General features: G+C 39.5%; 1 protein-coding gene across 1 annotated transcript; it reads right to left on the bottom strand.

Annotated features, from left to right (window-relative positions):
- Window positions 1-910: 910 nt before the first annotated feature.
- LOC104442619 (zingipain-2) lies at window positions 911-2,158 on the bottom strand. The gene is made up of 2 exons (XM_039310685.1): window positions 1,726-2,158; window positions 911-1,497 (listed from the first exon to the last, which is right to left on the bottom strand). The coding sequence occupies exons 1-2, from the start codon at window positions 2,156-2,158 to the stop codon at window positions 911-913; spliced, it is 1,020 nt and encodes a 339-aa protein (XP_039166619.1).
- Between the last annotated feature and the right edge of the window lie 24,176 nt (window positions 2,159-26,334).

Genomic DNA, 26,334 nt, shown 5'->3' with positions numbered 1-26,334 from the left:
AATGAATTGGTTGTGACTCTCTTATATTGCTTTTACGTCGTGATTTGCTTGTTCTAGTTATATTGTTAGATTACATTTTTAGGATAATAATAAAAACATAAGAAAACATTGCATAAACACTTAGAGGATGAGAACTTGAGGACTTATAATTTGCTCAAAAGATTGTGTGGACAATTAGTTAACAAATTAATCAAAGTATGTGCCGAAATGGCATTAGTTGAAAATTAGCGCAATCAAATCCATGATCCCAAATCACTAATTGCGTAGGAATTGAGATAGTTCTCTCATACGTCACTTGATTTGTAGCCAATCCTGATAGGCTAACTGTAACTACTTTATATGAAAAAAAAAATTTATAGGTTAATCAGTTTAAATGAATTTTTTATCGTCAAGCGAGGTAAGGATATAAGAGAATTTACATTGATTAAACCATTGGTTCCCAACTCAATATTACCTCTAAGCTCATCTCCTCCACACTGGTCGGGGGATCGTGATACACTGAGTAGATTTGATGAAGCAATTGGTTCGCGTATCGCAAGGGTAGACACAAAGCAAATTTGCCGAAAGTCAACCTCGTAAAAGACTGGCGATTAAATCATCTAATTACACCACTGTCCAAATTTGCTTTTTGTCTTAAGCATATTATTCATACTGTGTTGATTCTGCTAATGAAAAATAGCATAAACTAACTTCCATCAGATTCTGCTAATCAAAACTCTCCTTAGAACTCAATGTCAATGGCATGAAAAATAGGCTTAACGTTGGAATGGGTATCAATGGATAACTTAAGAAATTTCCTTAATAGATTACTTGATCATATAATCCCCATATATGGAGTACCAAAGAGGCATTACATCTGCGCGATATTAATGCATCAATTCCACACAGGTAAATCCTATTCGATTGTTAATTAGACAACAGGATAAGAAGCATGCATGGCAAGTCCACATAATCCTTCTGGTTGAGTATAATCTCTTTGAATCCTCATGTAGCCAGCTTCGCCCCACGTCTCCCCCCAGGAGTTCCTGATCTTCCAATATTTGGTGCCATCCTCAGCTGTCCCGTAGCCTACAATCGCCACAGCGTGGGACATGTTGGTCCCGCAGTTCCCATTGAAAACACCGCTTGAGTATAACTGGAATTCTCGCCCACTGCCGTCGAGGGCGACCGAGACCGGTTGCATCGCCACGGCCTTTAAGATCTCTCCCTCATTGTTGTCAGGGACATCCTCATAACCCACAATTTTGGCCACGCTCAGGGACGCCATGTGAGCATTGCATGTTCCGTCCGATGAATTGTAGGGATAGTTAGTTTCAGAGGAGATGCCTCCATTTTGTATTATGTAGTCGAACGCGGTGTCCATCCAACCCCCACTGCAGCCATAGTTTTCGATAGTACAGTCTACCAATTGTTGCTCTGATAGTTCCAGTAACTTACCAGTCTTGATCTGGGTAATCGATTCTATTGCCGCTACCGCTGAGAAGGCCCAGCAAGAGCCTGCACACCCGTCAATGGTGCCATAATGCAATTTGAGCAGGAAAAATAATGATTCATGGCTAAAAATTATAGATAATATTTGAGTTTATTCTATTTCGTACCCCTGTAATGCGATTGTATTACTTCCTCACATGATATTTTTCATCTTACTCAATTTGAGCCATGCATGAGGAAATGGTATACACGAACATGATGGAAGTACAAAAAGAAGGGTTCTCTAACTCTTACCACATCGACCTTGATCTTTTATGGCATTTACGGCTCCTTTTGCCACCCAATCCAGGCTATCGGGGATGTGGGTAATGTTTGCATACATGAATGACGTCGTTCTCGGGTGGAGAGTTGATGGCAACACCAATCCAGTACTAGTCTCAAGGAATTCTTTGACCGTTCGGTCCGAGAACGCGTTCAAGCCAAGCTTGAAGGTGCGATTCCCCCCGTGATTGAAGTCTTCGATGAACTGCAAGTTGTCTGCAAAGATCTCAAGACGCTTGCCCTTCTCTTCACTATCTGCATAAATGCGTCCATGCTCAGCCATCCATTGCTCATGCTTCTGCTGAACGGAAGCTTCAGGTATTGTACGAGACGCTGCGTGCAAAGCCCATGAAAACAACATTAGTACCAAACAAAGAGAGAATTTTCCTGCAGGTGATGAAGCCATTGCTTCAACACCAATTACAGATGGTTGTCTACGGTTAAACTATTTCTCTAGGCTTTGTATGATGATGGAGAAAAGAGAACTTCAAATGGGGTATATATAGTGTGAAATTTCGTGGAACCATTGCTAACTGCTTGAAAGCTTAAGTTACTAGATGAATACATTATTTAATATTTAAACATTTTATTACTCTCTCTCATGCTTAGTCCGGTCTTTTTTGTCTAGTATTAAGCGTGAAAATATTTCATCAAGGCATATAGGGGCTTCGAAAGATTCAAACTTGAAATCTCATTACTTTGATACTATGAGAGATTTTATATAACCACTATCAACTGTTTTTAAAGCTTAAGTTATTAGATGAAAATTTGGTTTAATATTTAAATATTTTATCACTCTCTCTCATGCTTAGTCTATCATTTTTGCCTAATACTAAACATGAAAAAATGTCATTAAGAAGGCAAATAGGGTTTGAAAAAATTTGAACTCAGGACCTTCTTACTTTATTACCATGTGAGGTTTTGTAGGACCATCATTAATTATTTTTAAGGTTTAAACTATTAAATGAAAGTATAGTTTGATATTTAAATATTTTATCACTCTCTCTCTCATGCTTAGTTTGATCTTTTATGCTTAATACTAAGCATAAGAATATGTCATTCAAAAGGCAAATAAGAGTTTGGAAATATTCAAATTCAAAACCTCTTTACTATGATATCATGTGAAATTTTGTAGGGCCACTGCCAATTATTTTAAAAGGTTAATCTATTAGATGAAGATGAAGTTTAATATTTAAATATTTTATCATATAAACGACAATCCTTTAGTTTTGGCTAAGATCATTTAATGTTGGAAGGAAGGTTGACCTTATCCTGTGGATTGACCCGGGGAAGATAACAAATCAAATGCAGGAGCATTGTCCAAGAACTTAGTAGAGACTTGACAGTTAGTGTAGTGTCATTGTCCGCACTTCAGTTCTTCCTTCATGCCATCTTATTGGTGAAAGCATCGATGCTTGCTAGCTTAGAAGTCCAAATTTCGTCTCATTTCCATCATCGTTACAATTTACATGGACCTTCCCTTTCTGAATTGATGGAGTGGACGCCTTCCTTTTGTTCTTCTCTTGTTGCTTGTCCCGCGGGGGAACGTCTCCTGTTATTCTAGCACTGTTCCTCCTAAGCAAGTTACCTTTCTTGTCATTTAGTTTGATTTATCAAAGTCCATTTCATGATCTGCTCTCCTGTGATGGCATATCCTTAAGGGAAAATTGTCCCATAAGTCTTGAATTTATTGTACGCCAATCAATTTGGCTATAAATATTTCAATTGTATCCATTTAATTCTAAACTTATCGTACAACAGCTAATACAATACTAAATCTTTCAATTGTACCAATTCTGCCAAACTTTTTAATGATTTGCCAATATAATAGTCCCTCAACGATTTCCAGTCAAAAATACCAGAAAAGACTATATTGATAAATCTTGAAAAGGTTTAGGATTAAATTGACAAATCATCCTTAATTGGTACAATATCTTTAGAATTAAATTGGCATGACTAAAAAGTTTAAAAGTAAATTGGCTGCTGTACAATAGATTTAAGACTTTTTGAACAATTATCCCCACCCTTACTGGCTCTCACTACTCAATCCATCTTTGAAAATTTTATGTTGCAAAAAGTTTGATTACGTTGTAATTGAGCTAGAATAAGAAAATAAGCTTTTTTCAATCGCCTGACTGTTAGATTTATCTTAGATCGATTTAGCACAAACAAGTACCCATTTCAAATTATTTTTCCTATATTTCCTTTTTCCTTTCTTTCAATTTCATCACTTCAATTATACCGACATTGGCTTAGCTAGCTGAAAAGACAATACGGGATCGATGCCACTCAGAAAGCTCCAAGTATTGGACTTTCATTGCGAAATTCAATCTACGAAACCACGAAACTAGAAAGGAAAATACTTTAAAAGAAAAGAAAATGATGAAGAAACTTAATACACCACAAATGCTTGTTATAATCCGGAAACCAACAAACAAGGTACCCAAAACGCAATTGCTTAACTCCTTCTGGACGGAACAGAAATGCTTGTTAGACAAAGTTAATTCTTAATTCATGACGTGCTGGATTTTCATAACGTAAATATACCACTAATGTTTGTTAGAAAAACTTAAGTCTTAATTCACAACGTGCTGGCTTTTCCTTTGTCTACTAGCGTTTTCCGGTGCTACAACTGTGACCCTGAAATACCACAAAAAATGATGTCAACGATATAGGATCATCCTTCCCTGTTAGTCAAGTGTATATTTAACAAATAAAGAAAAAGTAAAGAAATTGTTGGACCGTATTAAGAAATTTTGCTAAAACTTATTTCCTAAATAAGACGATTGGTACTTTAACCGAGTCATGATTAAGTCAGAATCGTGCATTGAATAATTAACTTGTTTAACGGATGTGCAATTGCTACAAAATCCCAAAGTGATGGCATTGTGCTTTTCTTTCTTTCTTTGAATGACAAATTATGTGCACTAGTTCAGCAAACTGTAATCAGAGTACAAAGTTCAAATTTCACTAAAAGTCCAGTTTATTGGACAGTCATGATTGTATCGAAGTGCAAATATTTAACAGGAGATCGTATGACTACAATAATGCCAGCGAAACCAACCTGATGAGTTTGGTTTCAGCTAGAAATAGAACTTAATGTTTAGTCTTCTGCTGATAAAGCAACTGAAGATCAAGAATAATTAGTTGCTATAATCACTATCTTCAATATAAGAATGGCAACGTTATCAACTTAATGACTCTCATTGCTGAGGAAGTCCTTGTCTTTTTTTTCACTGAAGAGCAAAAAGATAAATGTCTGTAAAAACAAAATAGCCACTGTTCAAGCGTTTCCAGGACAGCAAAATAATAAATAAATTTTCTCTTCTCCATGTGCATTTCCATCTGGTGTTATTACTGAAATTATGACTAGCTGATGTTCTGATCTCATATTTTCCTTCTCCAAGCATGGCATCTGAGTTCAAACCAACAAACAGGGGAAGCAGCCGCCTACTGAGACACTGCTTTTCAGCTTTGAAAGCATCGACAAATTACACATAAAAAACATTCAGAATTCGACTTGAATTAGCTATCTACCTCATAAAGCGGGACCTGACTCATACTTGGCAATGATAGGGAGTAAACACTCTAAAGATGATGAACTTGAGCTAATCCCTTGCCTCTGCTCATTATCTGTCAATCAAATTGGCAAGAGCCTAGATCTAGGACTTTGGGTCATAAATGTCTGAAGCTGCACAAAAAAGGAAATAAAATAGAATATATATATATATAAAAGGGCAGCAAAGTTTTCATTTTCATTGCAGAGGAGGCCGAATAAGCCGAAGATGTCGTGGGGCCCAAAATTCAACAGAATCTGAAAGATGTTATCTTCAGAAGCCTACAGAAGCCGAAGACGTTAGCTTCGTGGGGCCCAAGCGCGCACACGCATATTCTATGTAAAAGCCAAACATTGGTGGGCCCAGGTCAAACCTTTGACCTTAGGCACACACTCACGTAAGAGGAGTAGAAACAAATTACCTTTTCTTGGGCACACATATATACGTTCTTTTTGTGCGCACATGGACAGTGAAAATACCCTATAAAGTTGCACACGATCTTTGAAGCCACAACCTGCGAGAAGCTTTGAAGAGATACGTGAAGTTGTAGTACGCGGACCAAATACAAACGCTAGAGTTCCTAATTTTGGTGTACATATAGCATTTTGTTTAAAGCTTGAACGCGCGGTAATTTTGTGCCGTGAGTTTATATCCAAGTGAGTTGTTTATTTCTAAACACTTTGAGATTGATGTTAAATCTAAGTGTGAGAAACACTTAAGCATGTGAGTGATTGTAAACTCTGATTCTCCGATTATAGTGGATTATTTGTTGCTCTCTCTTCCTATGAACGTAGGTATCGATACTCAGACCGAACCACGTAAATTTATGGAGTTTTTATTATTTCTCGGTTTTATTTCTCTAGCGATTCCGCGTTGATGTAAATTGCAAGATCCTTTCGTTTCGCGTATTATATTCCAACAATTGGTATAAGAGCTTGGATTGAATTTTTTGATTATGATTTGTAGCTTTTGCTTGTCTAATTATTGTTTGGAAATTTTGTTACTGCAATTATGTCTAAGAGAAAATCTGAAATTGAGAAGTTTAACGAGAACAACAATTTTGTGATATGGAGCATCAAGATGCGAGCTTTGTTGACAACCCAAGGTTTGGCCAAGGCACTGGATGGTGAAAATGAGTTGCCTATTATAATGAAAGCCTCAGAGAGGATAGAGTTAATGGAAAGAGCAAAGAGTACAATCTTGTTAAATTTGTTGGATGAGGTTTTAATAGAGGTTGCTGAGGAGAAGGATGTTGCTGCATTATGGGCGAAACTTCAAGCACTCTATGTAAAGAAAAGTCTGAACAATCGCTTATACATATTGAAGAAGATGTTTCAATTCAGATATACTAAAGGTACATCTATCGAAAACCCACCTAGATGAATTTAATAAACTGATGATGGATTTGAATAATGTCGGTAAGATACTTGATGATGAAGAACGGGGCATGATGTTGTTAGCCTCTTTACCAGAGTCATGAGAGCACTTTACTGATTCACTGTTGCAGGGGTATACTGTAATTACCTCAGAAGAGGTAAAGTCCTACTTATTTTCTAAGGAGTGGCAGAGAAAGTTGCGAGATGACAGTTTGGCGCAAGGAGTAGTGCAAGCACTGATGATTTGGGGGTAGAGAACAACATCAAGGGCCTAATAGTAACAGAGGTAAAAGTTAATTGAAATCACGCCATAGAAAATCCAAGGGACACGTGAAGTGCTTTGAGTGTCACGAGGAGGGGCACATCAGGAGAGATTGTCTAAAGCAGAGGAATAAAACTAATAGGCAAAATGTCACAAGCAGTGTAACAAACGTTGCCGAGGGGAGCAATAATGATGCATAAGCTATTTTATGTATGGCCGCTACTTCGTCAAGAGACGAATGGGTGTTGGATTCGGGGTGTTCTTATCATATGATGCCTCATAAGAACTGTTTTACTACTTACCAGACTGCAGATGGTGGTAGAGTTCTTTTGGGGAATAATGCAGTTTGTAAGACTGTGGGGATAGGGACAATTCGGATTCAAATGCATGATGGGGGTGGTGCGCACATTGACAGATGTGAGGCATGTACCAGAGCTCAAGAAGAACCTTATTTCTCTAGGGACACTCAATGACATCGAGTGTAGGGACACCGCTAAAAGTGGAGTACTGAAGATCTCTCGAGGTGCCATGATTGTGATGAAGGGGAAGAAAGTGAATACTCTCTATCATCTACTAAGAGAGACCGTGATTGGAACCGCTGTAGTTTCATTAGGTGAGTCAAACTCTAACTTGACTCAATTATGGCATATGCGTTTGGGGCACATGAGTGGGACATGTATGACGATGCTGAGTGAAAGGGGGTTGTTGAAGGGTCAGAAAATAGGGAAGTTGGACTTATGTGAGCACTACATCTTTGGGAAGTAGCATTGAGTTAAGTTTACTACAGCTATTCATTTGACCAAACGACCAGTTGAATATATTCATTTAGACGTTTGAGGCTCGTCTTCGGTTCTTTTGAAAGGAGGTGCCCGATATATGTTGACATTTATCAACGACTATTCAAGAAAGGTATGTGTATACTCTCTGAAGCATAAATATGAAGTGTTTGATCAGTTCAAGAAATTTAAGACATTGGTTGAGAAGCAGTTAGATAAACAAATCAAGTGCTTGAGAATTGATAATGGTATGGAGTTCTGTGGTAAATATTTTACTGAGTTCTACAAGAAAAAATGTATTGTGAGACACAGCACAGTACCTGGATCACCACAGTAGAATGGCATGGCAAAACGGAAGAACAAAACTTTACTTGAGCAAGCTCGATGCATGCTTTTGCATGCAAGACTTTGCCAGGAATTTTGAGCCGAAGTAGTGAACATGGCATGTTACCTAGTTAATTGATCTCCATAATCTGTTATCGAATGGAAGACTCCTGAGAAAGTATGGTTGGGGAAGCTTGTTGATTACTCAGGATCACGTATATTCGGATGTCCTATGTATGCTCATGCGAGTGATGGTAAGCTTGAGCCGAGGGCGAAGAAGTGCATATTTATGGGTTATACACATGGGGTGAAAGTCTACCAGCTGTGGTGCACTGATCCCGGATCACCCGATTTTCTAATCAGCAAAGATGTGATCTTCGACGAGACTGCAATGCTTTAATGGAGGAGTTCTGAGACATAACCAGTAGAGAAGACATATCATGGTGTCATTAGTAAGGTGGAGCTTCAGATGGAGACTCTGGAGACCTCTAAGGTAATCAAAGTTAAGACTGCAAATGAAGCCACAATTCCTAAAGTCGGTGATAGTGAACAACGAACAAAGCCGCAACACACTATAGTCGCAAATAGACAAAGAAGACACATTAAATCACCGGTACGTTATGATTATACAGATATTGCTTTTGCATTGACTGTAGGTGATGAGATGGAGACAAATGAGCCTTCGTCTTACTCTGAGGCGATGGCTAGTTCGAAGTCGTCGCAGTGGCTAGGGGCTATGAGTGAAGAGATGGAATCACTCCATTAAAATCAGACATGGGAGCTGGTTAAAATACCCAAGAGTCAAAAGATTATCGGAAGTAAATGGGTCTTCAAACAAAAAGGGGGCATTCCCGGTGTCGAGCAAGCGAGGTATAAGGCGAGACTTGTGGTGAAGGGATATACACATCGTGAGGGCATTGACTATAATGAGGTGTTCTCTTCTGTGGTAAAACATACTTCAATTCGTGTTTTACTTGCCTTAGTTGCTTCACAAGATCTCGAATTAAAGCAACTAGATGTGAAAATTGCGTTTCTTCACAGTGAGTTGGATGAGCAAATTTACATGAAGCAACCAGAGGGATTTGCTATTCCGGGTAAAGAATATCATGTTTGCTTATTGAAGAAATCTTTGTATGGGCTGAAACAGTCTCCTAAGTAGTGGTATAAACGTTTTAATACTTTAATGGCTAGTCAAGACTACTTGAAAAGTCAGATGGATAGCCATGTCTACTTTAGGAGATTGGAGAATGGTTCTTTGATTTATCTACTCTTATATGTTGATGATATTCTAATAGTAGCTAAGAATATGTTTGCTATTGATGTGTTGAAGAGACAATTAAATGCTGAATTTGAGATGAAAGATTTAGGTGCTGCAAAGAAAATATTGGGTATAGAGATTTTGCATGACAGGACTGCGGGAGTTTTACGTTTATCTCAAAAGAAATACATTGAGAAGATTGTTGCACATTTTAATATGCAGTCGGCAAAATCTGTAAGTACACCTTTAGCGAAGCACTTTAAACTTTTAGATAAATTATCACCGCAGACTGAGGAGGAGGAGGAGCATATGTCCCGTGTTCCTTATTCCAGTGCCATGGGTAGTATTATATATGCTATGGTGTACACTAGGCTTGATATTTCACAAACTGTGAGCATGGTTAGTTGCTATATAAAGCGTCCTGGTAAAACTCATTGGGAAGCTGTGAAGTGGATCCTCAGATATTTGAATGGGATAACAGACGTGGGTATAGTATATCGAAGGGACAGTAATGGCAGTGAGACCACTGGTTTTGTAGATTCAGATCACGCCAATGACTTGGATGATCGCAGGTCTTTAGCAAAGTATGAGTTTATGCTAATGAGTGGTGCAGTTAGTTGGAAAGCATCCTTACAGGATCACATTACCTTGTCTTCGACTGAGGTAAAGTACATGGCACTAACCTTTGTAGCGAAGGAGACGATATGGCTACAAAGTTTGCTTTTGGACTTTGTGTTAGAACTAGAAAAGTGTAGATATACATTGTGATAACCAAGGTGCGATATATTTGGCATATAATCCAGTTTATCACTAGTGAACGAAACATATCAACATCAGATACCACTTCATCCGAGATGTCTTAGCTAAGGGTAATGTTATTGTTAAAAAGATTGCTAAAATAGATAACCTGGTAGACATTTTGATTAAGTCTGTTCCTTTGGCGAAGCTCAAACTCTGTTTGAGCTCTATTGGCGTCTGTGGAGAGTGAGCACCCGTTGGGATGTTGGGAGAACAGCATAGATGATGAGCACTATAACTTGACTTTAAGCATCGAGCTAAAGTGGAAAATTATTAAATTATGTTTTGAGTTTAAGTGTTTACAAAACGCAATTTGCTGGACTCTTGAAGCTGCACGAAAAAGGAAATAAAATAATATATATATAAGGGCAACAAAGTTTTCTTTTTCGTTGCAAAGGAGGCCAAATAAGCCGAAGATGTTGTGGGGCCCAAAATTCAACCGAATCCAAAAGATGTTATCTTCGGAAGCTTGCAGAAGCCAAAGACGTTAGCTTCGTGGGCGTGGGGCCCAAGCGTGCACACACATATTCCACGTAAAAGCCAAACATTGGTGGGCCCAGGTCAAACCTTTGACTTTGGGCACACACTCACATAAGAGGAGCCGAAACAAATTACTTTTTTTTGGGCACACGTATATCTTTTCGTGCGCACGTGGACAGTGAAAATACCCTACGAAGCCGCACACGATCTTTGAAGCCGCAAGCCACAATAAGCTTTGAAGAGATACGTGAAGCTGTACGTATGCAGACCAACTATAAATGCTGGAGTTCTTGATTTTGGTGTATGTAGAGCGTTTTGTTTAAAGCTTGAACACATGATAATTTTTTTCCGTGAGTTTATATCCAAGTGAGTTGTTTATTTCTAAACACTTTGGGTTTAGGGTTAAATCTAGATGTGGGAAATACTTGAGCGTGTGAGTGATTGTAAACTATGATTCTCCAATTATAGTGGATTATTTGCTGCTGGCTCTCTCCATGGATGTAGGTACCGATACTCAGACCGAACCACGTAAATTTTTTGTGTCTTTATTATTTATCGGTTTTATTTCTCTGACGATTCCGCGTTGACGTAAATTACAAGATCTTGTCGTTTTTACGTATTACATTCCAACAATAGACAACACCAACCTTTGGATCATCTATGGAATCGACAACTACCTGCAAAGATTATACAACATATCGACAAGAAGTCCGATGTAGTAGGAGCAATACTAGCCTATTAGATCCGTACTCGGGCTTTGGTTATATTGGCTGTCCTCAACATGACAAACACAGATGAGATGAGGACATCATATGGGGCTTCGAGGATAGTCTAACAGAGGATGAGGCATGGATCATAGAACTCATGAAAAGGGTGCTTTGGGATAGAGTCCTAGGCAAGATGGTAAAGCTGGGGGTAAAAGTAAGGCAGTCAAATGGTTCCACCATATTTCTTTCAAATATGGGATTGGTAGTTTTGTGAAACCAAATCACCAGTGTCCCACCAATGCATACTAATTCACTGTATAGTCAATAAATGTCAATAAAGAAAATGTTCGATAAAAGAAATGGTTAAATTTGCTAGAAATTTTAGGCATGTCTTAACATAACAGATCTACTAGACAGAAAGTACGACCAAATATAAGTTCAATTGAGTATTTTTGTTTGATGAACACATTATGCTAGACATGGGAAAAGACTTGATAGATCCACGTATGTACCACATTTAAAATACCTTGAGTATCAGAGTTTTCGATGTCCACTAGAATTGCACCGTCTTTTGGCACTAAAAGTGTATTAATGTATTGACTCGGCTGCAACACATGACAAGAGCAATGGAAAACTGTTAAATTACTCATCACATCGTCAATGAAATCTAGCTCTCCATCTACCAGATTTAAACCTTACCCTATTGGGGTAGATGTATAAAAAGAATGCCTAATAGTCTAGCCATGATGAGTTTTACAAGATAAATGTGTGACTCATATATGTAAGAATATGAGCTGTTGGAAAGCTAGGTGGAAGAAGACAAGGATAGGAATATGTATATTGCTTTCTCATATCGAAGACATTTGTATACAAGCCTATTTATAATACATTAAATCAAACAAATTTAGGCAACAAATGTACCAAAAAGTGAAAAAGATGATTCCCTAATACATAGTATCAATCAAAGGGAATCGTATCAAAGATACAATATCAATCGGCTCCTAACCAGATCAAATCACAGGCAATAGTATCTCCAACACTCTCCCTTAAGGCGGTGGTCTATACACATCAAGAATGCCTAGCTTGCTAAATAGATACGGATGTTGCCTCAAACACAAAAGGTTTGGTGAAGATGATTGCAAGTTGCTCTATTATCCTTATTCCTTTTGTCTTAATCACTCCATCATGTATCTTGTCTCTGAAGAAATCACAATCAACTTCTATATGCTTCGTCCTTTCATGAAAAATTGAATTCACTACGAGTTTAAGGGTAGCATTATTGTCACAAAATAGGACTGCTGGTTCCTTTAACCATACTCCGAGATCTCGAAGCAATCCTCTTATCTAGACAATTTTTATAGCCGGTCTTCACCATTGCTTGATATTTTGCTTCAACAGATGACAATGAATAAGTTGATTGTTTATTCGTTTTTCATGAGAGTAGTGAGTTTCCCAATTTAACACATAATCCTATAGCCGATCTTCACCATTGCTTGATATTTTGCTTCAGTAGATGACAATGAATAAGTTGATCGTTTATTCGTTTTTCATGAGAGTAGTGAGTTTCCTAATTTAACACATAATCTGATAATTGATTTTCTACTCACATGGCAAGTGGCATGATTTGTGTCGCAATATATAGTCATTTCCAAGTTGTTCTCTTGAGCCAATAGTATTCCTAATCCAATACAACCTTTCAAGTACTTCGCTACTTTCAATGTAGCATTCATATGAGACTATTTTGGATCATGCGTGAAATGATTGAGAATTTGTAATACGTAGCATATATCAAATCTGGTCATGGTGAAATAGATAAGTTTTCCAACAAGTCTCTTATACTTAAGTGAAGGATCCTCATTTAGTGGCGACAATCCCTTGTCATATTTAGACAACGTCAACTTGATATTTTGCTTAATTGGGATGATTGCCGGCTTGAAACTTGATAGTCCTGCTTTCGATATGATTTTTAGGATAAATTTTCGCTGACTGAGGCAAATTCATTTATTCAATCGTGCAATTTCTATGATAAATTTGAAGGGGGGTTCCCAAGTCATTAATGTGAAAGGTGGAATGCAAGTATTTCTTAAGTACTTTTATGGTAGATCATCATTTCCCATAATGAGTATATCATCAACATATATTAGTAAGTAAATAAATGATGTACCTCGATTCCATGTGAATAGAGCATAATCGAGTCTTGATTGTTTAAATTTGGTAGCTATGAGTGTCGCGATATATTTAGCATGCCACTAACAAGAGGCTTATTTGAGTTCATATAGAGATTTGCGAAGACGACATACTCGATTTTCCTCCCATATGTGTAATCCCAATGGAAGATCCATATACATTTCTTCTTCTAAATCCATATGAATGAAGGCATTACGGACATCTATATAATGTAAAGGTCAATCACGAGGAGAGGTAATAGAGAAAAAAAGATCAAATAGTAACTTCCTTCACTACTGGAGAAAATGTCTCATGATAATCAAAACATTCTCATTGCATGAAGCCTTAGGCTACTAGTCATGCCTTTTAACATTCGATGGAACCATCCGCCTTGTATTTAATTTCATAAACACACTTACACCCAATTGGCTATCAATGAGGTGGTAAAGGAACTACATCCCATGTCTTGTTTTCTGTAAAGCTTGTAATTCATCTACCATGGCTTATTGCCAGCGGGGATCTTTGATAGCCTTGTTGCACGAAGGTGGTTCCTGTTCTTAGATATTCTACTAATGCAACACATATGTTTGGGTGATGAGTGAGCAAAGCTCACATAAGAATAAATGGGATAATGTGTACCTTCAAGACAGAGCAAATATAATCCTTTGTCCACATGTGTGGCGTTGTTGCATGTCCTCAATGTTAAGGAGGAGCTGAATTAATTTGACTACTATTAAGTGGCTTAAGAAAAATATGATATGGAGGAGTTGGAGAAGAAGCCACAGAATCCTTTGATATCGACATCTCTTTGTTCATTTCCAGTGATAAATCGAAATTAACTCCAATAGAAGGTGCCATATGAGGAATAATAACCAGTTTCGAAGGGATATTTCTTCCTCACTCAAGAATGGACGATGATTGGTAATCTATTTTACCTGTTCCTCTCAAGATGCTTCATCTTGAAAAGGGAAAATATGCTCATGAAAAATAATCCCTACTGACAAACAAATGCCCGGTCGATGGATCGTGAATCAAATATCCCTTTCGAAGAGTCCCATATGCTACAAATATGCACTTAAGGGGGTGGGAACCTAATTTGTCTCGAGGGCCATAGTAGGTACAAAACATAGACATCCAAATACATGAAGATAACAAATTTAAGGTCTTTTGCAAAATAGCGGCTTGAAGGAGTTCATCCATCCAAGATCTGAATCAGCATCCGATTGATTAAGTTGGCTGCCATGACCATGCAATCTCCCTAGAACGCTTCTAGAATAGGAGCTTGTTGTTTGAGGGCACAAACAACTTATAAGAGATAACGATGTTTCCTTTTGACAATCCCGTTTTGTTGGGGGTGTAAACACAAGAACTTTCATGAATGACGCCATTGGAGGTAAATAATGAGGAATATTCATGATTTAAAAACTCAAGAGCATTATCAATATGAATCAGTTGGACTAATTTATGAAATTGATTTTCTTAAGATGGGAAAGAACTTCGGCTTTGGATTGCATGAGAAAAAACCAAGTTGTATAATCATTCACAACTGTAAGTATCACAATGTGGAGTGTGCTATGGTCCCAAATATTCATATGTATAGCATGTGATGTACTTTGAGGGAAAGGAAGTCATTATTGTTTAACTAATGGATAAATAGAGCACTTGGGATGAGGAAAACAAACACTGTCCAATTGAGATGACATGATTAAATTATGTATGTCGATCTTAAGTGAAGAGAGGTTGTCTTCCTCGCATGGGAACCCTAGCACCGTGCTCAAGTGAGGGAGACCTCCATAGTTGGTCCTTCCGATGCTTTGCTGCTGCTTTGGCGTCACCTTTGCCACAAGGACGACACGGTGGTTGACCTTACAACCAGAGCTTCGCCTGTTCCAGTCGACTGCTAGTGGTGCCTGCAAAAAGAAGAAAGTTGGGGCCGAAAATTGGAGTCGGGTTTGCCCCAAAACCCAGCGAACCAAATCAATGGTTTGGAAAATGCCAACTTGATCTAAGGATCAGGTTGGGCTCGATAATGGGATATAGCCCTCTTCCTAGCCTAGTATTCTCACAGAGCCTATCTGAAGTAGGTTTGTTGAAATTGCCTGGCCCTAAACGGGCTAAATCTAGCTTGATTGGCCCCAAATGGGGCCAAACCTGAATAGGGACCCATTTGATGTATGAGCTTCGAAAAAATTTCCTTTTACGAGACTATTCTAGGTTTGGTCACCTGTTTTGCCCATCCTCTATATGGTTTTCTCCGATGATGCCGATTGCATCTACACGTGGATCCAAAGGAGGATCATTGGAGGAGTTTTTGGGGTTGTTTGATGAACTAAACCTCGAATTTTGATTCCTAGGCATTTTTCTGTGGCTAAAGAATGGTGTGCAGAAGCCTATATTAACTGCTTTGATACTCTCGCAACCTTACCCTCGCAAGGTGCACTACCTAGGGTTCCAACTAATGGATTGTTAAGCCTATGACTAACTTGGGCTCTACCAGACACATACTAATTCGTAACTTAGGTTTTAAATTCTTAACATGCAAAAAAAAAAAAAAAAACATGCAAAACATTTCCATTCAGAAGTCGCCACTAATCAATTTACAGTAGATCGATTAAAACCCCAAATAAAGTATTCAAAGAAATACGTTATGCATACGAACCAAAGATTATGGGTATGGGGATTTGGTTACTCTAGGTTTCTTTAATGCCTTTTTGGTACTCTTTTTTTTTTTATGAAAAATGTTTGGTGAACAGCTTAAATACATTTTAAAATGCAGTTTTAACCTTTCTAACAGGTGAGATGACCATGCAACTATGCAAACTACTAATTTAACATCCAATAAAGCGATACATAAATTACGAAACTTACCTCATAGTAATGAAATCATCTGCAATGTTAGCTCAAAAATTACATTAACAGACTTAGATATGATTTCTAATTAACAAGCAGTCATTTGATTTTTATAGGATTTTCAATTATTTAGTGAGCCCTAAAAAAAGCTATGTGCAATGCATGCAATGCGAATGCAATGATGTACAAAATGTGCCTATACTAAATGATATGCAACGTACAATTAAATAAACCTAACATGCAATCCATGTGTCACGTGACAATAATTAAATGACATAATCTAATAACGGACAAAAATTAATGCGACTACCCTAACATGTCACATATTTTAATTTAAGTGATCCTTAACATGCAACTTACTAAACGATATGCAACCTGTGGACTAATACTATGTGACATGCATGATATTTTTGTGCTTTTTAATTAAAATTCGGAATAAAAAATACCTAATATTTAAACGTGCAATCTATTATAAGGAAGGAAACATAATTTATCATAAAGCAATTTTTTCGAATTTTTATTTAAAAATTCGAAATAAAGAAATCGCCAAATTTAAACATGTAATTTAGTCTAAAAATAATATGTATTCTAACAAAATTCAAATCTCATTCAAATAAATTTTTTTTTTTTTTTTTCGTTTTCTTTTTAGGGAAAGCAATCAAACAATGGACAAATATTTGGTTAGATAATACAATTCATAAACCTATATTATCTATCTTTAAATTTGATAATGAAATAAATCAACGTTCATATCAAAGTGGTTATGAATATTGATGAAAAGTTATATGTTAAATTTGGAAAACAAGAATCGACGATCATATTCAAATAGTTACGGATATGATGGAAGATTTTCTACGCTATTGCGTAGTTAGAGATCGGACCAAACATGTTGTTAAGTTGGGGTGGTTTCTTAAGATTTTGTAAATTTACTTTTATCTAACTAAATATTTAACAAAATATATTAATCAAGCAAAACAGAAAAGTAAATATTTCAAATCAAATAGAGATAAGGATCTTACCTAATTTGAAAATTTGCTTTCCAAATTTGAATCAAACGCAATCGGACCAGGACTGTAACAGTTCCATGCGGGTGAACTGTGAGCGTTGACAAAGAACTTGGCACGGGCAGCGCAAGTGGCAGTGGATGGCTCGTCGATGGTGCAGAGGGGCAGCACAAGCAACGAACCTACAAAACAAAAACTTCACGGGATGGCTCGGTTCATGGGCGAGCTTAACAACGAGCGGGCCAACAAGCTCGGCAACGGCTCAACGAGGGGCAAGAGCTTCGATTAGCGGGACGAGATGCTCGGGGACAAGAATGGGCGGCATCAGCGACGGAATAGCAACGACGAGCAGCAGCGTGGTGTCTCGGGGAGCGAGTGGTTTGGCTCGACTAGCGCTTGACACGGTAGAGGATGATGCAAGACAGTGGCAATAGGGGTAAGAATGATTCACGGTAGAACCGGAAACCAGAGAACCAAACCAGCGGGTTCAACTTGGTTCCTGATTATACAAAGGGATGGGTAGGTTCTTGGTTCACCTTTTTTAGGAACCAGCGGTTCCTGATTCCGATGGGAATGGGAACCAAGAACCGGGACTGGAACTGAAACCCGAGAACTAGGGCTCCAAACCTTGACACAGCCAAAACCCTAATTTGGCTTTATTTTTCTCCTTTATCCCTCTCATTCATCTCTGTTGACGGTGGAAGTGTAGCTTGTTGCTTTGTGACGCTGTTGTTCTTACAACTTTTTTGTGACATTGTGGTTCTCGTTCATCTCAATCGTTCTCGTTCCTCTCCGCAACGTTGTGGTTCTTGTTCGAATCATTTCTTATCACCAACACCCTTTGTCTGCTGTCACCGCCACGGCTCAGCGACCATCATCTGCGCAACATCATCACTCAGGTCTCTCTCTCTCTCTCTCTCTCTCTCTCTCTCTCCCCTTGATTCTGAGTGGCGCATTCGTCCTCGATGATCACTGTCTCAAGTGCTTTAAATCTATACCTTCTTCTGTAAATGAGGTCCTGCTTCTTCTTCTTCTTCTTCTTCTTCTTCTTCTTCTTCTTCTTCTTCTTCTTCTTCTTCTTCTTCTTCTTCTTCTTCTTCGAACCATGTAGTTTGCATGTGTTTAAGTTCTTCGAAGGTTTGTTCACCTAAGACAGAGGTACTGCTAGTTACTGCTTACAGTTGAGGAACTTATATGCCAAGTGGACCTAATGGATTGCTCTATTTCTATTGATTCTTTTTTAAAGTCACAAGGTAAAATGCGGAGAAAACAATTTGAGCGAGCTTATTGTTCCACTTTAGAGATAAGGGGTCATTTGGCAGTACTTTCCCTATCTGAGATCAACCTCCTTGTGTGCAAATATTGACGAATGGAAATGGTTTTTGTTGTGTTTAATGTTGGGAAAAAATTCTTGAGACCTTTTTAGAGATAAGTGGTTATATAGTCTTCATTTTTGGTATAGTAGAAAGTTATATCATACTTATAGCATACTATAAATGATAGAAATGGTCTCTTGTTCTTAATATTTTTATATAGGAGACTTCCCCTCTGCAGTGGATTTGTTTTTTTTTCTTCAAGATAAAACAGATTCCTATTAATAAAGGTACTGGGAGGCATTAGCCCTGTTCAAAACATGCCTTGGTTGTTTCTTTGATGGTAGTAAACCAACTAGTTTACGAAGACAATTAAATTCATCTGTTGACACCAAAATGTAATTGTAGCAAGAAATAACAGCTAAACATCACTACCTTAATTGATTATGATGTGCTGGCATTGTACAAATTTTCACTCCATCCATAAAAGTTGATGTGATGTTTTACATAGATTGATGACAATCTCGATAATTCAGTTGTTTGCCTATCTTTCTTTGTAAATATGTGCTTTTTTTTTTTAAAAATTATAACTATATTCTATTATTATTGTGTATGTGTGAAGTTAATGTATCAATATAATACATGAACGAAGGTAGAGGGATGTGAGGAGATAACTCCGATCACAAAAGTAGAATTGTCTGGCGATGAAAATGAAGAAGAGTTATCCTCTACCATGAGTACCACAAATAAGATACTTGGTTCTCATCTTCCTCCTCATGATAAGAAACATACTTCCGAATGCTGGAATCATTATGCGAGAATCAATGATAAAGATGGAAAAACATATCAAGTCAAGTGCATTCATTGTAGGTCCGTGTTTAAGTACCGTGTTGCTAATGGTACTTCTACAATGAAGAAGTACTTGACCAAGTGCAAGAATTTTCTTTGCATTGTAGATAAGAAGTAGAGATTCTTTGCATCACGTAGCATAGACATGGCTGGCAAGGTAAGGGGAGATTCTGGTACTGGTAAGGTCTTATCGACATGATCATTTAATCAAGAACGTTATAAGCAAATACTTGCTCGATTCATTGTTGATAAACAACCTTTTCCCTTAGTTATGTGTGTTGGATTTCGTGAATTTGTCAGTGAATTACAACCTCTCTTTAAGGATTTATCATGTTTTACAGTGGTGTCGCGACCTCTCTTTTTTCGGGTGCCCGCAATCGAGTACGAGCACCTAAGGAGGCTAATGGCTCGGCTGAAATTAGTTAAGCCCGGACTCTCCCAAGTCCACCAATTCACGACTTAATAGTTCAAGTTTTTAACCTGTAAATCAATTTTTAAATTGGAGTCGCCACTAATCGATTTAGGGTGGGTTGATTAGAAACCCAAGTGAAGTATCGGGAGAAATACTCACTTCTGCGCAACCAGAAAAATTAGGATCGGGGACTTGATTACACTAGTTAATCACTAATACCCTTTCGGTACCTAATCTTGTTTAAACCCTGAGGTTTTTTGGATGTTTGTAGGATTTTCCATGCATTTTGGGAGGAAAAACATTTTTGAGTCTTTTTCTCATTTTTGGACATAAAAGGGATTTTTTTTTGATTTTTTTTTTGGAAAAATACAAGTCTTTTTAGCTTTTTCTGAATTTTTTGGCTTTTTCATGAATTTTTGGCATTTTTTGGATTTTTGGCATTTTTTTGAAAATAAAATATTTTTTATATTTTTCAAAATATCTTTGGAAAATAAATTATTTTTGATTTTTCTCGATTTTTTAGAAAATAAAACTTTTTCGACATTTTTAAATATTTTTCGATTTTCTGGAAATTAAAACATTTTTTAATATTTTTTGAAAATAAAACACTTTTTGATTTTTTTTTTTGAAAATAAAATATTTATTTTTTATTTATTAGAATTATTTTATATTAAAATAACAAAATAAAACCGACCCGGGTCGGATCCGTGGGTTGGGTCCGACCTAGGCGGCGACCCGCCCGAGACGGTACTCGGATTTTTTTATCTTTTTCTTTTATCTTTTTCTTTTTATTAAAACGACACCGTGGCCGGGCGTTTGGGGACGCCTGGCTCGGCCCGATGACTCGGCCTGATGACCCGCTCCGCGACCGGGCTCCCTGCGAACCCTACCCGATCCGACCCGAATCGCAACCCGACTCCCGCCGACCCGGAATCTCGCGAAACCCTACCCGGTTCCGAGACCGGATTCGATTCGACGACCCGGAAATCGCAAACCCTAGGGTTTGCGAATCCGCGGCGCCGAAGAGGGGGAACCGAGGTGCTTGGCGGCGACGGCGACTACGGCGACGACGACGAAGGTGACAACGGCGGCGGCGACTACAGCGGCCACGACGGAGGTGACAACGGCGGCGGCGACTACAGCGGCCACGACGGAGGTGACAACGGCGACGGTGACGACGGCTAGGTCAACGGAAAACGGCTGCGATGAACAATAACGCCTTTTTTTTACCTTCTCTCGAACGGGGACGGCGACGGCAGGAGGGCGGTTCACGATGGTGGAGGTCATGGCGAACAACGATGGTGACGGCAAGACTAGGCAATGACAACAGCTCCTTAGTTTCCAGATCTGGTCTGGCGTTGGCGGGTCAGTCGCGGCACGGCGTCGGGGTGGGGGACAGCAGCAGCAGAGCCGCGGTTGCAGCGGTGGCGCAAAGCCTCCGACTTCACAGATCTGGCATTCCCTCCTCCGGCTCTCCTCGTTCAGCCTTGATTTCTCTCACTCAGGCCAGATCCGAGCCTCCACCGGCCGGATCTGACCTTCTCGAAATTGTTCGATGCCGGCCTTCCCCGAAGTCTCTCAGTGGAGGATGGGCTGAGCTCACAACTCGAGCTCTCTCTCACTTGCTCGTCGATTCCTCCCCCGAAGTCTCTCAGTGGGAAGATCTCCAAGCTTGCGATGATCTCTCGTCGACGGAGGTGCTCCTCTATTTATAGGCGAGGAGCAGGCCGGTCAACGGAGGTTCGGCCATCGGCTCTCGCACGCCGACCGGAACCTCCCGGCTGAACCGATGTCTCTTCTCAGCATTAAAGGCGCGCATTGAAGGTGCATGTGCATTGCCCTCCCCTTCGGCGGCCTACCTCCGTGCCTCTCTACCGTAGGCTACCCTTGAGCGCGTTGCCGGCCGCCGCGCGTGATGCATAGAGGCGGATGAGGAAGAAGAAGATAGGAGGAAGAAGAAAAGAGGGGGGGGCCAGGTCGTGCGAAAGGAAAGAAAGAAAAGGGGGCTGACTGCTTTTCTTGTTTTTATTTTTATTTTTTTGGTTTTTCTTTTGCTTTGCTTTGCTATTTTTATTTCGAAAAAGACAAGATAAATAAAATAAAAACTTAATTAATAAGATAAAATAAACTTAATTAAAATTTGAGGTGTCAACAGCTGCCCCTCTTTGAAGGTGAGTTCGCAGAGGTTGCATTCAAAGACAGACTGATGCCTAAATTTTAACCACGCGTGCGTAGCAGATTATATTTTATTTAGGACCTATTACTCTATGCGGAAAAGAGCAATATAACTTTACACATACTAAGACAGATAAGAAGATACCTGTAGTTACTTACCGCGAGTGAGTGAGATAGGGTGTGAACCCCGAGTTTTGGCAAGTATCAAGGCGTCATCTTACCTGTTGCATGAGGAGATTGCTTCTCCAGGACCCGAACCATTCTTCGGTCGCCTGTTAAAACAATCCATGATTTGTCTAGGACCCGAACCTTTCTTCGGTCGCCTTGACGGGAGACTGCTCTTCCAGGACCCTCACCATTCTTCGGTCGCCTGTTGGAGTAATCGGTGGTTTGTCTCGAACCCGAACCAATCTTCGGTCGCCGTGACGGGAAGTTGCTTCTCCAGGACCCGAACCATTCTTCGGTCGCCTGTTAAAACAATCAATAATTTTTCTAGGACCCAAACCTTTCTTCGGTCGCCTTGACGGGAGACTGCTCCTTCAGGACCCGAACCATTCTTCGGTCGCCTGTTAAAACAATCCAAAATTTGTCTAGGACCCGAACCTTTCTTCGGTCGCCTTGACGGGAGATGCACCGACCTTTCTCAGGGCATCTCATTTGTGGGTGCCTGATTTGTATCGAGGACACCAATTGGTACCCGACCTTTCTCGGGAGATGCGCCGACCTTTCTCAGAGCATCTATTTTGTTGGGGTGTCTGACTTCTGTCAAAGACACTGGTTGGAACCCGACCTTTCTCGGGAGGATGCACCGACCTTTCTCAGGGCATCGATTTGTGGGATATCTGACTTCTGTCGAAGACACCAGTTGGAACCCGACCTTTCTTGGGAGGATGCGCCGATCTTTCTCAGGGTATCGATTTTGGAAGATACCTGGACATTCACAGGCATATCAATGAGTACCTGGATATTCACAAGTACTAACCTGAAGGATATTTGGGCCTTTGCCGGCATCAAAAAGGGGCTTTTGGCTGACCATAGGCACTTGGATATTTGTGAAGGTTTCCCACCTCCTAGCAATTGGGAAATATCGAGGGTGTACCTGGGATATTCATGAAGGTCTCTCACCTCCTAGTAGTTAGAATATTGAGGACGTACCTTGGATATTTATGAAGGTCTCTCACCTCCTGGTAATTGGGAATATTGAGGGCGTGCCTCGCATATTTGTGAAGGTCTCCCACCTCCTGGCAACATAAAGTTGAGTGTAGCACAAGGCTTACTTGCGTAACCGCAAGTGCACAACGCAGTGGAGTGCTTGAACAGCTACTATATCATTTGGGGACAACTCGAGCAGGTTGAGTGTCATGAAAAGGAAGTACCTGGACAACAGTGGGCACTTGAAAATATGGGGATACCTAGACAGCAGTAGGTATTCTAAGAGATACTTGGTCGGTCACAAGTATCGATACTCTGGGGACAACTCGAACAGATCGAGTGTCAGGAAAAAGGAGTATCCGGACGGTGGCCGGCACTTAAAGACAATAGGGATACTTAGACAGTTGCAAGCATCGAAACTCAAGAGACAATTCGAATAGGTCGAGTGTCAAGAGGAGAGTACCTAGACAGTGGTAGGTATTCAACGATAAAGGGGGATAGGGATATGCTTACCTAGCAATACCTCTAATCTTTGAGAGTATGTCTGTTATTAGCACAATATGCACACATGATTGTATATGCTGTAAATTCATGAGTTCAAATAAGATTCATGCATGATAATTTTGTCAGTTTTGTATCATTCGAATTCCACTAGGGAAGATTTTGAAAGACAACATTTATTCGGAATATAGATGCTTCGAGCATGCCAGATGAGGGACTTTCAATCTGAAAGGACTTTCCGCTCACTCTCATGGAAAAGGCTATCCTGACCATTGATGCAGGATTCATAAGGACCACACTATCTCACTGTCATCATGTCAGCAGGGGTCTGAGTATTCTCGCAAATGGTACGACTTTACCAATGTGAGAGGTCTTTGTTGAAATTGTGATGAAGTCTTGGTCAGTGGCTCGTTGAAGGGGACTATCAAGGTTGAAGCTGATGGACAAAAATGTTGCACGATCATCTCCGGGTTTACAAGTCAAGAACCCTGCGAAAAGAGATAGAGTAATCTTGCTCGTACTTCTTCGAGCGATGCTTATAGACATATGAAATCCTGCGTTAATTGAAGTACCCTAGTCTGAAGAGACTTTTACAATGGGATGCAATGTAGGCTTGATTCATGTGTAAAAGGGTGAGAGCTGGTGATTGCCTTGGCATTTGTCACTAGTCTTTCTTGTCGAATGGAGGTTCTATGGACCACAACAACAACTTTTCTTGGCTGCGTTTTTGACTGGGGGGCATTGGCCTTGCTTTTACCGGGCACACTGCTTTTTTCATGCCCCTATTTTTATTCCAGTTCTTCTTTTATGGGCATTGACCTTGCTTTTACCAGGTACATTGTTTTTTTATGCCCTTGTTTTTTCATTCTTTGTCGTTAGAGGAACTAGCCCAGGCAAGTTCAATCACGACACTGTTATTAGACTCTTGAATCTTCATCTTCAATAGGCGCTCTGGGCCATGCTGCTTAAATGGCAGTAACTTCTGTTTTGCCTCCATGTGAGGGTGAATTTACAGACTCAATTGAGTTGTACAATAGATACAAGTGCATAGAGAAAGAATTGCTCTTCGTCATTCTAGGGCACTTAAATTAACGTGAGTGTTCATATGCAATAAGGACACCCGAAGATTGATGCAAGTGCGAGCAAGAAAATTTCTATCTCTCTTCTCACCTCGTGATGCTGCTTTGTCTCCGATCTGCCCCAGTGTGGGGGTGGTTCTTGACGAGGATATGAGAGAAGCTTCACCAGTGTATGGGGCTCAATGGGGTGAGCGATGGAATGCCTCTCACTGTTTTGGTTATCGTACCATTCGCGAGAGAACTCTTTACCCTGCAGTCATGGAATCTTCTGCACTCATCTCACAAGTGTATAGATGGGGGACTGTGTGTAGGATATGGCTTGCCTTTCATCATTCTGGCGTACTTCATCCAGCATGCTCAATTAATCTTGTATTCTTCACTTAGCTGTCTATTCTAATAATCCTCAGTGGAATCAGTGACTTAGACAGACGAAATCATCATGCAGAATTCATCATGCAACATTTTGAATATGATGGAGTTTGAACTTTTCAAAACAAGTGAATGGTTTTGACTCAAAAAAGACCCTATTGACAACTTTAGGAGTTAACATAATGGTGTTTCCAAATATGTTAAATTTTGAACATTAAAAGGGTTATTCGTAAATGGGTGTCGATAGTCATCCCTATTGATTAGGGATATGACACATGAAGGATCAGCCAAGGATTGGGAATTTGATCGGGCATCTCTGCTTTTGCCCTTGTAGAGGAGAAGATGTACAAGTAGATCAATTAGTCTGGCCAAAATCAAATGTGAGTTAAGGCCTGAAGATTTTCTGTCATTTGCTTTGGCGATTACTCAGGACATCATTTCGTTTAGGAGAGTTTGTCATGCCTCTCATTGATTTGTTATCCTTGCTTTTGATAGTTAGGTGCTCCTGCAACAATCAAGAGGGAATGTGTTAGTCATGAACTCTTTCAAGAGTCGAATAACTGGAATCGGTACAACTTTACCCTTCACTGGTTTGCAGATGATTGGGTGAACCGGAAGTGAGAGGGGGACACGAAGTCCTATGTCTCTTGCTTCGTTAGGTCAATTATTCTTTGAATTGGCCCCTGGATGACATGTCTTTTTACACGAAGCCAGGTGAATTTGATGTGGGTCATTTCCACGTACTAGCTTGGCCAATATTGATTTGCCAAACCTAACCATCAAGTTTGGCTCTTGAATCCTGATGCTTCCTACCAATAGGGGGAATATGTCAAAAGTGAATTCAAAGAGGGGGGAGTATTGGAAACGATACCAAATTACTCTTCTCTAAAGTTTGTATTTGCTGACTCCTTATGATGTTTGAATGTCGATGACAGCCTTTTCGTTTTGACACAGTTTGACATTTCTTTTGATTGGCCTTCCTCACTCATGGCCATGTATGCGTGATTGTTGGTCGTTGATTCATCTTCAACGCCTTCCTTCTTTGGAATTTTTCTTCTGTCTTTGACTATAGCATCATTGGGCAAAGGTCATGTACCTCAAGCTTCTATGGAATGGACAATCAAAACCTCCAATTCTCTGATGGCAATTACTTCTTGCGAGAGCATGCGTCTGA

This window comes from Eucalyptus grandis, chromosome 4, assembly GCF_016545825.1.
Source record: "Eucalyptus grandis isolate ANBG69807.140 chromosome 4, ASM1654582v1, whole genome shotgun sequence".
In the NCBI taxonomy this organism is placed as follows: domain Eukaryota; kingdom Viridiplantae; phylum Streptophyta; class Magnoliopsida; order Myrtales; family Myrtaceae; genus Eucalyptus; species Eucalyptus grandis.
This window is presented reverse-complemented; position numbering and strand designations above follow the sequence as displayed.